Source organism: Taeniopygia guttata, chromosome Z (genome assembly GCF_048771995.1).
Source record: "Taeniopygia guttata chromosome Z, bTaeGut7.mat, whole genome shotgun sequence".
Taxonomy (NCBI): Eukaryota; Metazoa; Chordata; class Aves; order Passeriformes; family Estrildidae; genus Taeniopygia; species Taeniopygia guttata.
Genome location: NC_133063.1, coordinates 66480827 through 66496161, shown reverse-complemented (window position 1 = coordinate 66496161; position 15335 = coordinate 66480827). Strand labels below are relative to the sequence as shown.

General features: G+C 42.6%; 1 protein-coding gene across 1 annotated transcript; it reads right to left on the bottom strand.

Annotated features, from left to right (window-relative positions):
* Positions 1-911: 911 nt before the first annotated feature.
* ENC1 (ectodermal-neural cortex 1) lies at positions 912-13988 on the bottom strand. The gene is made up of 3 exons (XM_002187222.6): positions 13813-13988; positions 7449-9262; positions 912-4022 (listed from the first exon to the last, which is right to left on the bottom strand). Exon 2 carries the CDS (start codon positions 9248-9250, stop codon positions 7481-7483), a length of 1770 nt encoding a protein of 589 aa, XP_002187258.1. The 5' UTR covers positions 9251-9262; positions 13813-13988; the 3' UTR covers positions 912-4022; positions 7449-7480.
* Positions 13989-15335: the final 1347 nt, after the last annotated feature.

Sequence of the window (15335 nt, the reverse complement as noted above, 5' to 3'; positions counted from 1 at the left end):
ACCAACCCAGGTTACTGTTCAGCAAAGAGCTTGCAATAAGCACAGAAACTAATTTAACATTACCTTGTTCTGTGGAAAGGCTGACTTCTTCTGGTATTCTTCATATTTAAGAATTCTCTAAGTGTCTCACTCCCCCAGCCAAACTGATGGCAAAGATCTCAAACGCAGTTTTACCAAGACATGTCAAGGCCAGAGAGTCACTTAATACTATGGCCCCAACTCTTTGGAGTAAAGAAAGACCACAAAGAAACCTGTGGCTTTTCACAGGGGAGCTGCAGGAGTTTTAACAGAGGTAATTTAGAAGATGTCAGAAAATTTGCTATTTTATATCTGGACAGTGTACAGCAACATTTTCAGGACAAACAGGTGCTAAGCCAATGTAGAAAATCAATAGGATTAAAATGGTATTTAAATAAACAACAAAAAAACCCCACCAAAATTTAGAAAAATACAACTGCCATGTACATACAAAAATATAAGTAAGATGAAAAGTTCACAGAGTTTGACTATACACCTATATAGAACAATTGGAATGTTTTATGTGCAGCCGGGATTTTCTGACTTGAGAATAATTAGAAAGGATTCAAAATGCCTAATTCCACTTCCAAGTGGTATCAGGCACTAACTAAACTGTACTACAAGCACTGACAAACTTGCATTTCCTGTTCTTAAATGTTTTGAGGCTCTCCAAGTTTTAACTGCTGAACTTTGAGATAGAGATCATAGTAAGAGCAGCAGAAGAGAACAAAGGGAAGGAAAGCGCAGTTGAAGCAGAAGCTTAAACCAAAGCATTTAATTGCATGTTGCTGATGTGCTTCTTTTAAGAGGACATAAAAAAGGGCATTATAAAGGATTCAAAGCATTTAGTGGTGAGGAAAGAGGAGAGGAAAACACTTCAAATAAACATTCCATGGAGAGGAAATAACTGATAATTTATTGACCTTCCGTTTCACATTGTAAAAAAAAGTGAGTTTTACAAAATCTTAAGACACAGTAGCAAACAACACAGACAATTTTACTTCTTCACTTGCAGTTTTCTTTTAGCACATGAACTACATCTTCAATGGCCAGGAATGGGAACATTATTCTGTTCTAATCACTCTTTTTCAGACAGGTGTCAGACATACAGAAAAGGGGCTGCACAATTACACCAGAAGAGGAAGGCTGTCCTTTGTTACATGTTTCTACAGTAACCAGCCTGCAAAATAAGAGGAACCTTCCCATCTTAGCCAGGGTTTTTGTGTGCACTCTGCTGTGAACTGCTTCTAAGTCTGGGGTGTTTTGCAGGGCTAAAATGGTCAAGTAGTCAGCCAGGATTCCCACAACAATTCATAGAAAGAGAGCCCCATGTAGTCCCTGCAGAGCCAGAGGCCCACCCTGCCTTCAGTTTCCTTCGGCCTACACACAGGAATTAATTGAGGACTTGAAAGCAGACCACAAGTTTGGAAACAGCTGCAAAAAATTCATCCCACTTTTGGAAGCTGAACATCCCACTTTTTGTAGCTGTGCTACAAAACAGATTTCATAAGCTAAATAGTCAGATGCAAGGCAGCTTCACCTCTGGACTCTGATCAGCTTGACAGAGAACACACATCTCAAAGCTACATGTCCTTATTCAAACACTGGGGCCCCTGGAGACCCAGTTCTTTACTTCCTGGTACCTTATGTAAATGCTAGTGCCTGGGTAGAGGACATGCAAAACAGAGGAAGTCTGATTTTATGGCTCCCTTCACTCCCGAGAGTGATCCACAAAATGAAAAGCCAACAAAAATTCAAGGCTGTTTCCTTCAGCAGGGCAACCTGCACAGGTACAGGGATATAGAAAGGATCCTATTCTAATCTGTTTTCCTATTGCTAAACATCATCTAAGGGGGGACAAGGGTAGAGAGGCTGTGGGTTTAAATACTTTTTTAGTCTACCACTTCAAGGAATCAGTTTCATCAGTGGAACTATAGTTTTATCACATCTAGCTGGAACTCACCCTTTTAAAAACTGCAAATGACTGCTTATTAAATCCATGTTCTCTCAGTATTCACAGAACTCCAAATACTTTATTTCTGAAATGTAAAGAGTCTACTCTAAACAGCAAAACAATGTAAGGCAGCGCAAGAGAAACTTCCAGTGACCAATGTAAACACTTTCAGATGACAAAACTTTCACAAGTACAGCTACATCACTTTCACACCGAGAAAGGCAAGCATCACAAACGTGTCTATTTTTGTTTTGCATGCACACATGCAGCTGTTTACTTATACCACAGCACACACCAACCATGTCACACCATGAATATGCCAGTTTAAGTGGACTCCAGAAACATTTAAGAAAAAACACAATACAATACAAGCTTCATTACAGGATCTGGCAAAGAAAGTACCTGTGAAACACAAGCTTCTGAAATTCCTAAGAAAAAGAGTAGCTTCATCTCTATCCAAATAGCAGAATAATAAGAAACAATTTTATTTAAAAATCAAAGTTTGGTTTCTCAGGATTCTCTGAGGCTTCTGAGCAACCAAGTGATTAAAGACACACCTGGATAACAAAAATAAAAAGCAGCAGAGTTTGAGGGCTTTTTTTTTTTTTTTAAGATAAGAGGTTTGAAATTCCTTTTCTATCCCCATAAGAATTTTTGTAGAGCACTTGGGTCTTTGACATCTGGCCACCCAGATGATCTGAAATCCAGTCAGTGCAAAATTGCTGCTCTTCTTTTTTTTTTTTTTAAGACTTCATCATTAGCCTATGTTGAGGCATTTTTGTTTTTGTTTTTATTCTTGAATCACCATTCTCCACTCCTTCAGGACAATGTGGCTATATTGTAGATAACCCTCCTCTGACCCAATAAATAAATAAATAATTTTGTACAATGACTTCATCTGGGCTTGGTATCCAGAAGCTCTTCCACAGTATTTGCGTTGCAATCAGGAAGCTGCACAAAGCGAGTGTTGCAAGAGACTTTGGCTGTTTCCAGGATAGAAATTGAAAGGCATGACCAACAAATGAAATGTTGCAAGGACACCATCTACAAGACACACCACATGCAACCTGAGGAGCTGGTGGCCTGAGAAAGTGACCTCCATGGCTTCTTCCTTTAGTACATGTGTAATTTAAAATCCTGTCTTGTAATCCTTCAATTTCCAACTGGGAAGCCACTGCTCCCTCCACCTCCAACTGTTACCCAATAGTTTTCTTTCTTTGTGCAGCAGAGCAAGTCAACAATCACAATATGTGCAAAACATACAATTCACACAAGCCCTTGCAACATGAAGACAATTGCAGGCATTGTTTCAGCATGCAACCACTGAACAATAAATAACTATATCTACAACAAGTAACATAATAGGAAAAGGACAGACTGAATTATAAATACAGGGAAGAACAGGAACAATGAGCATTTTAGGGATGTAATGTTTGCTCCCCACTGTTGCAAAAACATTTCACCACTGGACTGGTCCTTATAAAGCAGAAGGTCACTTACTGCAAACAGGACAATGCAACACAGGGTGTAACAGGTGCTGTAGGCACTGCCCACAGGCAAGCACACTCCAGTCAGCAGAGTTCAGCAGCAATGCTGCTGCATCTTCATTCACAGCAGCATCTTGCTGTTTCAGACTTGGCATTCTGCCTCTGCAGCTGGCACTGACACTTCAAACCACCACAGAGAGGTGACAACCATTTCAAATTTCACATAAAAACAGTGGGGTCCATGTAAATCAAGTGATGTGTGGTGCACAGTTAAGAGAAGTTCTGTCTCTGTTTTTTTTCATGTCTGAAGGACTGATTAACATGGGCATTAATCCACAATTACTAGCACAAGGACCAGATCAGAGGTTTGTCCATTCATATTTAAACCACGTGTTGAAGCACTGAAGACAGCAGTTTCTTCTCCCATTCCTTCATGTCTAGGTTGGATAATTTACAAGGTGCAGATGATTTTCTTCAAACCCAAGAAACGCTGAATGACTTTTCTTCATAAAAACTTCTCCAGATCTGAGGTTCCAATTCTCTTCTCCAAATAAAGGAGTAAGCTAAAAGCATGGGAAGAGGTGGAAGGAAAGGAGAGAGAGAAATTACTTAAAAGGTTTTACTGCAACAATATACCATAAGGTTTTTGTTAGATGTCGATCTAAAAGCTAGGCTTAGGATAACTCAGCTGACGGGCTTCCCTGCCCACCCTGAACCTCAAGGTTGTTGTGTAATACCCAACTATTAATACATAAACAAGTCAAGAACATAATTATTTAGGGTCAGATTATGACTTTATTATTCTAGTAACATTACTCTGCAAACCATCCTATTGACTGCAAAAAGACTGACTAATGTTTGGTTATAAATTCAGTCACTTGAAACCTAAATCAAAGTGGCCTGATACACTTCAAAGTGACAGACTATGTATCCTGCATACTTCCACATTTTTATGTTCCCCAAAAATCTTAAAAGTTTGTGGACTTGTTTTAAGCATACAACCTTTTATAACTCCTCTTTTACAAAAATCCACATGAACACTCAGTGCAGAGTTTTTTCTATACCTAAGCCAAAATAAACCTGGTTGGAGCAAAGCAGAAGGGACGTTGAAGTTGTCTTGCCCCAATACCTCTGTTCACCTTAAGAAATTCTGAACTGATTTTACTAACAGAGAGAGCCATAGGATTCCCTTACTTAAAATACATCTACTCTTCATTTAAGCAAAATTCTGCTTAATTTGTTTTTAAACAACAATATACTATCCATCAATAAATCCATCCTAGAGTCCTTTATAAAATCAATTATTCAATGAGAAACTCAGCCTCTGGATGCTGAGATTGTGCTTGTTTTTTCACTGTGGAGCTGTATCAAAATTCCAGCTTCCAAACCATGATCAGTTCAACACAATAATTTCTGACAGCGCTGCTAGAACAATTTTAGAAGGCAAATACTACTTCATTACAATGCAAATGAGCTCTAGTGCACTGATAGATCCTTTGAACATACCACATCTCTCTCAGGCTGTGATGTCTAAGAACAACAGAGAACACTCACAGGAAACAACTCAGCCTACATAACAGTCCACAGTGTTTTTGCAAGCGTGGGCTATTTTTTTTTATGCCTAAAAAAGGGTCCACTCAGTGTCGATTAGTCTTTTCTAGGCATTCTTCAGTATAGCATGACATTCTTCCCATCAAAACAGACTATCAACATTTAAGTTGAAACAGTGTTTCTTGTCATGGGATGAACTTAAAAAAAAAAGCTATAAATAAATTCAAAACAGAGGGGAAAAAACCCAACCCAAAACTCCCGAGTTCTAGAAATAAGACAAAGCAGACTGAAGTCTTCCTAAAAGTTGTCAGACTGGGGCCATACAACACCATGAAAGCAGAGTAATCACAAGTAATTTCCTTTTTGGCCCTCCCACCCACTGACAAAGCAGCAGGAGTCAGTAGGAAAAAAAACAACCTACTTGCTGGATGAGCACACAGCACCAGAGAGATTTCAGACTACAGCTACATTCAGTTATCCTGTGTGCTAGTTAAGCCATATATCTGGTGTGTTAGTGAAGATAAAATAATGGCTTTTAACAAGATACTGCAGAGTAAAGGAAAGCTTTTTGCACCGTTATATTCGGAGAAGTCTTTTTCAAAATAAAACACTCCCTCATGCACTGTAAACTCTAGAACAATTAAGTGAGACTCAGAAGAGTAAGTCAATATTTTTCTTGGCACAGACCTGAGTCCAGGCAGTCAATACTGCTGTTCTGATAACACTGAGAACTGCATAAAGCCAGTAATAACACAAATTAACTGAAGATACTGAGATATAGTTCCCAGCTAGGGAGGAAGCTGACACACAGAAATGAGGGCTTCCATTTGCTGTTGGAGAGCAATTACTGCCAGTAACCAGGACGTGCTAAGTCTCTAGGATTTGCCCTGCTTTCCACAGAAAAGTCTGGAAAAACAAAATGGGCAGAGGGCAGAGTGTTTTCAAGGCAAACAACCACCTGAGAGCAGAGCATCATGGCACAACACTGCCCAATTTCACAGTAGATTTCAAAGCTGAGCTCATGCTTTGCATGGGCCCAACCTTGTATTCTTTACTCAATCAAAACTCCAGTCAACCGAAAGACAACTACAGGAGTAACTTTCTGCCCTATCTACACTGCTTCAAAGACCTTTGGGGTTTGCATTTACTGCAAGAGTCAGATAAAAGTCTACTGCTGCAAAAACCACCAAAAACCTCCCCAATGATCTATCCCAAACAGAAGAACCTAGAGAAGTCTTTACACACAAGTTCTTCTTCCAATATGTTGGAGACAGTCTGAACTTTTACGTAACCCAGAGACACATGTATAGCTTGTTTAATTATTGCAACTCTATTTATTTGCCTTTATCTTATAAGCGGCCTGTATTCATGGGTACAATATACAGTGCTCAAATCCAAAAAGAAGCCACCATTAACAGGGCATTGATTACTTAGGATCAAGGACATCACTATATTTATTTGGCTGGCAGTAACTGATTTTGTATTAAAGCCACAAGGAGGAAATGGCGAATAAAAGCAACACAATACAAATGGAGGTCTTCCAAGTTTGTTGCAAAATACATAGATTAAGAGCAAAACTCTTCTCCTTTACTCCCAAAAGTAAGAAATGCACAACAACCCATCAAGCAAGACCAAATTCAGACTTGCCTGTGAGAAGATACAATGCTGAAGTTGCATCTGGTAAGAACCTGGCCTATTATGTATAATTAAATAGTTTTGGAACAGTGTGTGCTATAGACTAGTAATTATTTCAGGCTGCAATATTAATTGCATATCTTCCTGACACTATATCTAGTTCATCATATATAAGCATAAGTATTTTGAAAAGTCTGTATTTTAAACTGTTACAATGGAGAAAATGCAACATTAGTCCATGAAGATGCAAACACACTGTCTAGCTGAGATGGAAAATCAGGCCTGAACTCCTTGTAAAGCATCTACCATAAGATAGCAGCTTTCTCTAAAGGCTGTCTGCATGAAAACTCAAGTGAATTCACTATCAAGTTTCAGATCAGAATTTACTGCATCTTTTTCAGGTAGTGCTACAGGATGCAGAGTGACCTAGTCTCCATCATCAGACAAATGGCAGTGGAACCTTTGTTTAGCAAACATTTGATACTTAAGAGCCAGAGTAAATTTTCAAAAGATTACCTGCATTTCCACACAAGTCAAAAATGTTATTTTTGCTCAATGCTTTACATCTAAATCATATAGGAAAAAGCCTTGTAAAGGCGGGTGCACGATATGTGGTAAACTACTTGCAGGATCTGGTGTTGTCACAGATGTGGTGCCTGGCTTACAACAGCCCCTGAACATATGTGTCTCAGGTGATCCAGATGTAAAATTGCATCAAATATACTAACCCCTCCACAGAGCTGCTGCTGAAAAGTTTTTTGAAAAGCATTATTACACTGAAATTCAAAGGTGTTATTTCTTACCTGATAACTTGTAATTGCCAACATATACACAATTAGGAAGGGAGGTGCTTCCATGTGCTGACAAATGCCGTGGGAATTAATGAATAGGGCACAGTTGTTATGCTGTTCCATACATCTAACGTGGGATCATAGCAGTCCAATGTTTTGCACCTCTGAATGCCAAAGTAGCCTCCAACCACATACAATTTGTTTCCAGATGCCACTGCATGGCAGCTCATTCGCTTTGCTGTCACATCTCCCACCTTAGTCCACTGGTACGCCTCACTGTTAAATTTATAAGCAGAGCATGCAGAGAATTCAGTATCTCCACCCATAATAAAAATCTGGTTCCCCAGAACAGCTGCAGCCGTGTAGCGCCAGGGCTGGGGGCAGGTGGCTGGTACAGTCCATCTGTTTTCACACTGATCATAGCACTGGACTTTGGGCAGCTTGTCATGGCTAACACTGGTACCACCGAAAGCAAACAGCTTCAGCTTTGCACTGACTACAGCTGCATTGCTTACTCCCTCTCGCAGTGGGGCAACCATGGTCCATTTGTTGGTCACAGGGTCATACTGTTCTACTTGCTTTAGGGATACTGAAGGGGAAGCTGGAAGGCAACCAGTTGCTGCAGTGTGCCCTCCTACTACGTACAAACAGTGCTTAAGTTCAGCAGAGCCATGGCCAAACCTAGCTACCAGCATGGGAGCAGCCTTCGACCACTCCTCATGAAGAGTGTCATACACCCAAACATCTTTGGAGACTCCATTCTCTGATCCTCGCCCCCCAGTGATATACACTTTGCAGCCTATGGCACAAGCACTGAATTCTTTCCGTGGGCTTGGAATGTCAGCTTTTGGAATTATCTCCTTTGCCTTTTGGTCTACCAAATACAGCTTGTCACACATAAAGGTTTGGCCACCCAAAAGAAAAAGTGAATGGCCGGTTTTTCGGGGTCTGGCACACAAGCTGGTGACCACTCCATCATTCTGTAAAATCTTCAACTTGCATCTTATTGATTCTTCTACAATCTCCTTGCTTTTCCTTTGCTTGGTGATAAGTTCTTCCATGGCCACATTCTCCATAAGGTATATGGCTGGCAGGAGGGCCAGTCTCACTGTCTGCAGTAGCTCTGGCAGGTAACAGTGACGCTTACTCAGGTCATAGTTGACCCAGTTGATAGCTGATTCATATACCAGCCTCTCGTCTTCAGTTTCTAATTCTTCACTGGAAAGGAGTTGCACTACCATGTCTTTTGGCAGCTGGAGGAAGTCTTCGCTTTTACTGATACTCTGGAAGTTGCTAAGGCACATCCTCCAAGAGAGCTCATACAGCTTGGTACACTGATGAGCATCTGACAGCAGCAGCATACCAAGACAGTTGGTGGGATGAAGGTTTTTCTCTAGAAACTCTGCACAAGCATCCCTAATGTCCTGGAACTCCAGCATGTCACCAGCCTCCAGCAGTGACTCTGCATTTTCCTCATTGATGATAACTCTGGAGGAATATGCATAGTCCAGAAGAAGCTCCAGAACTTCTGGGTGAATAGAATTGTGAAAGTTGACTTCACTGTCCTGGCTCTCTTTCAGTCCTCCGCTGAACATTGCTTCAAAATAGCGGCTACAAGCAGCTAGAACTGCTCTGTGGCAGGGGAACGACCTGTTTCCAGCATGGAGAAGTACATCTGTAAAGAGACGCTGCTGACGCAGGAGGTTCAGGTGAGTAAGGACACTATCAGCATAGGATGATTTGTGGAACAAATATATGTTTATGGAGCCAGTACTGGCCCTAGACTTGCGATTTTCATGCATGCTGACCGACATTTTCTTTCACACCTATAAGCAAAGAAAAAATTTAAAATAAATAAAAGTCAAAATCATTATTAGTTTTACATATCAAGAAGAGTGTCTATTATTCACTATAGGATGGGGGAGAAAAAGCCTTCATTTACAGCTGAGTGGACAGAGAATTACATCTCCCTTTGGTATGCATTTATTTTTTTGTAAGCTGAGATTCATAAATGACATAGTCTAAATTTGTTGCCCAAGAGCAGGTTTATCTTGGGAAACCTGATCTCCAACTTTCATAGCCATACAGCAAGCAAGTAAGTTGGAGAAAGAAAATGAACCAGGACCAATTTTCTCACCCTTCCCCAACCTAGACCAGCTGATTCATTACATACATACACATGCACATGCTTGAAACATTCTCCTGTACTGAATCATAGCAGGAAGAGCTACTAGACAGAATACCTAAGGAATGTCAAAAGCTGCACAGAGAACAAAAGCCTACTAATCCCATTAGGAAGCTTCCCTTTGGTATAGTGATTCCATATGCAACAACACAAAATTAAAAAAAAAAAAAACAACAACCTAACTTTAAAATAAAACTCAGGTATTATACATTTAGACTTGTGTAACTGTAAAAAGAATATGATTAGTAAATTCTACAGATGCCATCCTTATTCCACAGAATTTGGTGTCTGCTTATTATAGTGACACAGCATATACATAGGCAGGGTCAGCAGAAACACATGTTTTGACCACCAGCTGAAGTCACTGAGACACTGCCTCTGAAGCCACCTGGAGAGTCAGGTCCTCAGAGCTTAAGCCATTGTTCATCCTGAACTTCTGAGGAGGCATAAAACTATCCTATCCTATCCTGCCCTATTCCTAATAAACAAAACCCTACTCAGATTCTGTTTAGAGGTGAATGTTACTGTTACCTGCCATGATATGCAGGTTTATGTATAATTACAGCAAGTTTCCAGATTTAACTAAGAGTCAAGTCAGAATAGTATGAAGTATAGGGTAAGGGAGGAATATTGCCAGTGATACAAAGCTAATGGCTAAAAAGCCACAGCGCAAATAGTAGCAGATGAAACAAAGACCTCAGTGCAAGCTGTGGCTGTGACTGGTACTGTGATAATCTCACTTCTCTCTCTTCAAACTGCAGAGAACACTCAGCAAAAGTCAAGAACCAAACTTGACTAATTACTATGCTATTTTCATATCCAGAGTACCTTTTACTGCACTTTCCAATAAAGAACTGGCTAAAAAGTCTACCTGGAAAGCATGCAATGTCCCAAGTCAGAGCACTTGGGGCCACTTGTGAAGGTTTTTAATGTGGATATACTTTGCTCTCACACAAACATTTCTGTATACTTGAGCATCTTTAAGCGGTACTGAATCACAGAATTTCATTTCCACATTTCATGCTTCAAGATAATACAAGTGCTTTACAACCTTCAAAACCAGCATTTTTAATAGATGTATTTTTCTATATTCATATGACTAGAAACATTGAGAAAATCAAAACCACACATTTAATTTGGACAGCAGACTCCATTTCAGAACAAGCAATCTGTGTATATGGAACATGCAACATCTGCAGTCTAACTGCAGCACAGCCAGTACCATGCTCCTCACTATCTGTGTTAATGTAATTGATAAACCATATTGAACAACAGCAAGTCTGTGTTACACCTGTCCCTTCAGTTACAGCAAAACGCCCTTAAACCCAACTTAAAGAATAGAGAGACACCTTGCTGTAAAACTAGCATAGCCCACTTCCTTTAATATGAAACACAATTGTCCCTATGAAATTTAACTGGGATTGAAAATAGCAAGCAACACTGCCCAATATATGGGCACAATCCAAAGTCCTGCAAAACAGAGAGGATTCCCACACATCAGAGCTACAAGGCAGAGTATCTGTCTCACCTTACCATTTTCTAAGCAAAAGCTTAGAAAGGGATTATAACCGTGCTCCCTAGACCAATGCACTAAGTGCAGAACAACTTAAGGCAGCTGGTATGTCTTCAAAATACAAACTCTTACAAGAAAAATTAAATAACCTTTAATGAAGTTGTTTTGTCTGGCAAAAAAATACCCAGATGGCATTTGAGGATCTTGAGCACTAATCTCAGGATAAAATAACTCACTTAACCTATAGCCAAAAATAAGATACTGACCATTACAGGTTGAAATCCCCTGGAATTGAAGGATTACAGAAAGGTCATGGACTGAAATACTAGCATACAAGCAGTTTAGTGACACAAACAAGAAGCTGAACATGTTACTGTCAAATTTTTCAAACTTTTCCAGGCACTTCACTGTCTTAAATGCTGTGATGATGTAAGGCCCAGTATTCATTGGATCTCTACAGGCAAGTTTTCCTCACACTGAGGACTTACTCTTTCAAGGTTCCTCACCAGGGAGCAGGATGGGAGCTGAAAACCCACCAGGGACTACAGAATAACCAGTATCTGAATATGCTCACTGCCCCCCACACTCCATTCCTGTCAACTGAATGTGAGTGTAGACATCACAGTCTAGGCATGTCAGGATCCCTATGAAAACACACGTTCTCTTCTTTGCCCACACATATTGCGGGAATTCAGAGTTTACTGAAAACTTTATTTCATCATGCACACAGGGTTCAGGAATAGGGCAAGTAAAGTTCACATCAGAGGCTGCAGATACAGGGATTTAGATCTTTCACCAGGCTCTGTACTCCCATGAACGCTTGTTCAGCACCATTCAGAATGAGCCCATAACCACAACAAAATAGAGGCAAACATAAAAAACCACCCTGCAGTCATGCATACAGTGGAGGCTAGTGAACTACAGACCACATGCAGAGGGGAGGAACAGATCCTGTCTGTTACCCAAAGCCCACCCACAGCCAGGGTAACAAATACCACTGTAAAAGAAAAAAAGTAAAAAATGTGTAGAAAAACACCTCCCAAACAGCTACTGAATAAGGCACTCAGCATTTCACCCTACTAAAACAGAAGGCTTAATCTCTTGGTGAGAAGTAGATTTCACATATGCTGGTCTTGAACTGTGCCTGTAAGATTGCCTTTATCATCACAATGTCATCTATTGAGAGGAATTCAAAATATGCCAATTCACATTTAAGATAAGCTAACATATTTCCTCAAACAGAACAAAGATACATATCTATACACATCTTTTTCCTCCAGTGTGGTGCTGAGAAGAGTTTGCACGTGGACTAACTAAACACCCTTAGAAGCAAGCATCATCACTCACTAACAGGCAGTGTTTCTGGAAATTGGCTGAGTCTCTGTAAATTAGGTCAATCCAGAATCTTGGATAAATACTAAAATGCAAAAATGACATCTCCAATTTCTCCGCTTGGTGTTGGAAATTATGCAAGCCTCAAACACTTCAGCAGAGGTAATTTACTGTCAGTGATCAAGTGCTCATCTTGAATAATATTAGTCAATTCCCTTTAGGCATTTATTTCCTTAGAAATAGTATTTGTATGTAAAAGACAAGAAGTGGTCAGTAAATTACAGATATAGATTTTATCTTGGAACAGAGGTTGAACCAAGACTTTGATTTATAATTACACTTCAACAGGCTACTTGTCACAGCAGCCCAGTAGTAAACACTACTTTAAGACTAAACAACAGGCTCCTTGTCCTATTTAACAGTTCTATAGCATGCAGGTCTCAGCCTAAATCAGATGAAAAAAATAAGTATTTTCAAATTACTGATGCATCCCTGATGCACGCTCATATTAATACGACAGTATTGGTTGTGTTTTTCTTTAGAATCAGTGAAACAGCTGAAAGAGAAGAAATCTACTAATCATCACATCGCTTTCAATTGCTAAACCTGTACCGATGTGTGAGGCACTGTGTGCCTCAATGTGGCAGAGGCAAACCGTGACGCTGCCTAAAGTCTTCAAACTCAGTGGCTGCCTAGGACCTGCAGCGAGACAGAAAGCAGAACACGCTGCTAGGAATGCGCTACAGCTCACCACATGCAAACAAAGAAACGCAACTCTAAATCCCCCTCAATTCGCCCCATCAAAACGCCTAAATAACTCCGTCTCTGAGAACAAAATTAAAGAGCTTCTTCCCAGACTGATACAAAAAACAGTGCGAGAAGCTAAAATGCATTTAGTTTGCTTTATAAAACAATAACCACGTGCAAAAGTTTCTGTACCGGCGCAGGGAGAGCAGCGCCGCGGCCAGCTCGGGGAGCAGCGAGGCGCTCACTCATTCTCTGCCCTTCTGAAGGATACTCCGGACCGCCCGAGGCTCCAAGCGGGAAGCTGAAGCCCAACGGGGAGGCTGGCAGCCTCCCTAACAAGAGCCCACGCTTTCCAAGGGCAGCCGAGTACAGGAGACAGCGAACTACCGCGAATGCCTACCCCGCGGTGCCCCGCTGGTACCCGGCGTTCCCGACAGGGCGGAGGAAGGCCGGCCTCCGCCTGTGCCGGGGACCAGCAAGGCAGCCCGGCTTCAACCGGAGGAGCACCGCCGCCAGCGCGGCGGCAGCTCTGCCCCGCCGCTGCCCTCCCGCCTCCCCTCCGTGCCGGGCACGGCACCGGGCCGGCGGCACCGACTTACAGCAGCAGCGGCTCCCGGGCAAGCGCGGAGGTCCCTGGGCGCAGCGCCGCGCATGGGAGAGGAGCTGGGCTGTGCCGGTCCGGCGGGGCCGGGAGACGCGGCGGGCGAGCAGCAGCGCCGGGAGCCGCGCAGCGCCGGGCGGAGCTGGGGCCGCCGGCGGGAGGCGGGTCGCGGGAGGAGGGCGGGAGGTAGGGAAGAGGGACGAGAGAAAGGGGAAGAGCGGCAGCTGCTTACTGCTGGCACGCCGACCACAAACTCTGCCCCGGCGGCGGAGCGGAGAAGGGGTATATGGGCTGGGGGAGGCGGGGGGAGGCTTTATCCGAAGCCTGTGAATGACAGGCAGGGGAGGGACGGCAGGACGAGGGCAGCGCGCTTGCAGTTGCTGTCCCGGCCGACGGCAGGGAAGGTGCAGCGGGCTTCTCGTATCGCCCTGGACGGGGCTTTCAGGATGGCCTCTGCTTCCTGCGTTGCCTATCCTGCTCCGCACCCGACCGGGACGGCGCGGGGGTCCCGCGGGGCCAGGCGGAGCAGCCGCTCGCTGTACGAGCTCCGGGTGAACAAAGGGTGCGCCCCGCCGCGCAGATACCGCAATAGCTGCGCGGACGGGACGGGTGCCGGTCCCGGCGAAGACCGGGCAAGGCAGGCGGTGGGGAACTTCTCCTCGGCGCCCTGGGACCGGCCGGGAGAGCGCGGAGGAGTCCGGGCATCGCAGGCTCCGAGCCCGCCGCCGGGCGCTGCTCCTCCCGCGGCGGGGCGGTGCCGCGGGGATACCGCGGCCGTGCGGCCACTGCGCTCTCGGGCGGCCTCCGCAGAGCTGGCGTTTCAGAGCTGCCCGGTGGAGTCTCCCGCAGCACAAAGGGAGCCTGGCTTTAATTATTTCCCAATTAACAAAGCATGTGAAAAACGCATTTGTGCAAAAGGCCAATTTCAACAATAAACATATTCTAGACATGTCAGCAGTGTTTACATAATGGTATTGTGTGGCTCTGTACAAGAAAACATAAGGTACCTGCTAAACATTGCACATATTGCTAGTTTACTATTTGCTAAGATCACTTATTAGTATCACAATGGTATTAGTCTAAAGAGGCTTTAAGGAAGATAAGAACAATTGCACCAGCAGGAGGCTTCTTTTTTTTTGACTATAATAGTTTGGAGAATTCACTTATTATTCATAATAAAATGTCACCCAAACTCCTCCTGTTGAAAAAAAGAATGCCCTGCAAGCAATTTGCTAACAGGCGGAGCATTATTTATATTTGTGTTGCTGGACTCCAGAATCTGCAGATTAGCACACACTTAGTGTACAGCAGGACACATCTGTAATTCTAGGCATCCTGTGGGCATATGCAAGCCTGGAGAGCATAGCTGAACAGGGAGCAGATTAAAGAGTAATTTGTTTCATAGATTATTTCTTTTTACAATATTGCTTTATTACAAAATGAAGGCTGCAGGTTGCATGGTCTAAAAATGTTGCAGCTGTATGTAACAAATAATGTTTCAGAGTTGCTTAGGTGTGAGAA

Coding starts and splice junctions, on each gene's coding strand:
- ENC1 (XM_002187222.6), bottom strand. CDS start 9,250: ATGTCGGTCAGCATGCATGAAAATCGCAAGTCTAGGGCCAGTACTGGC.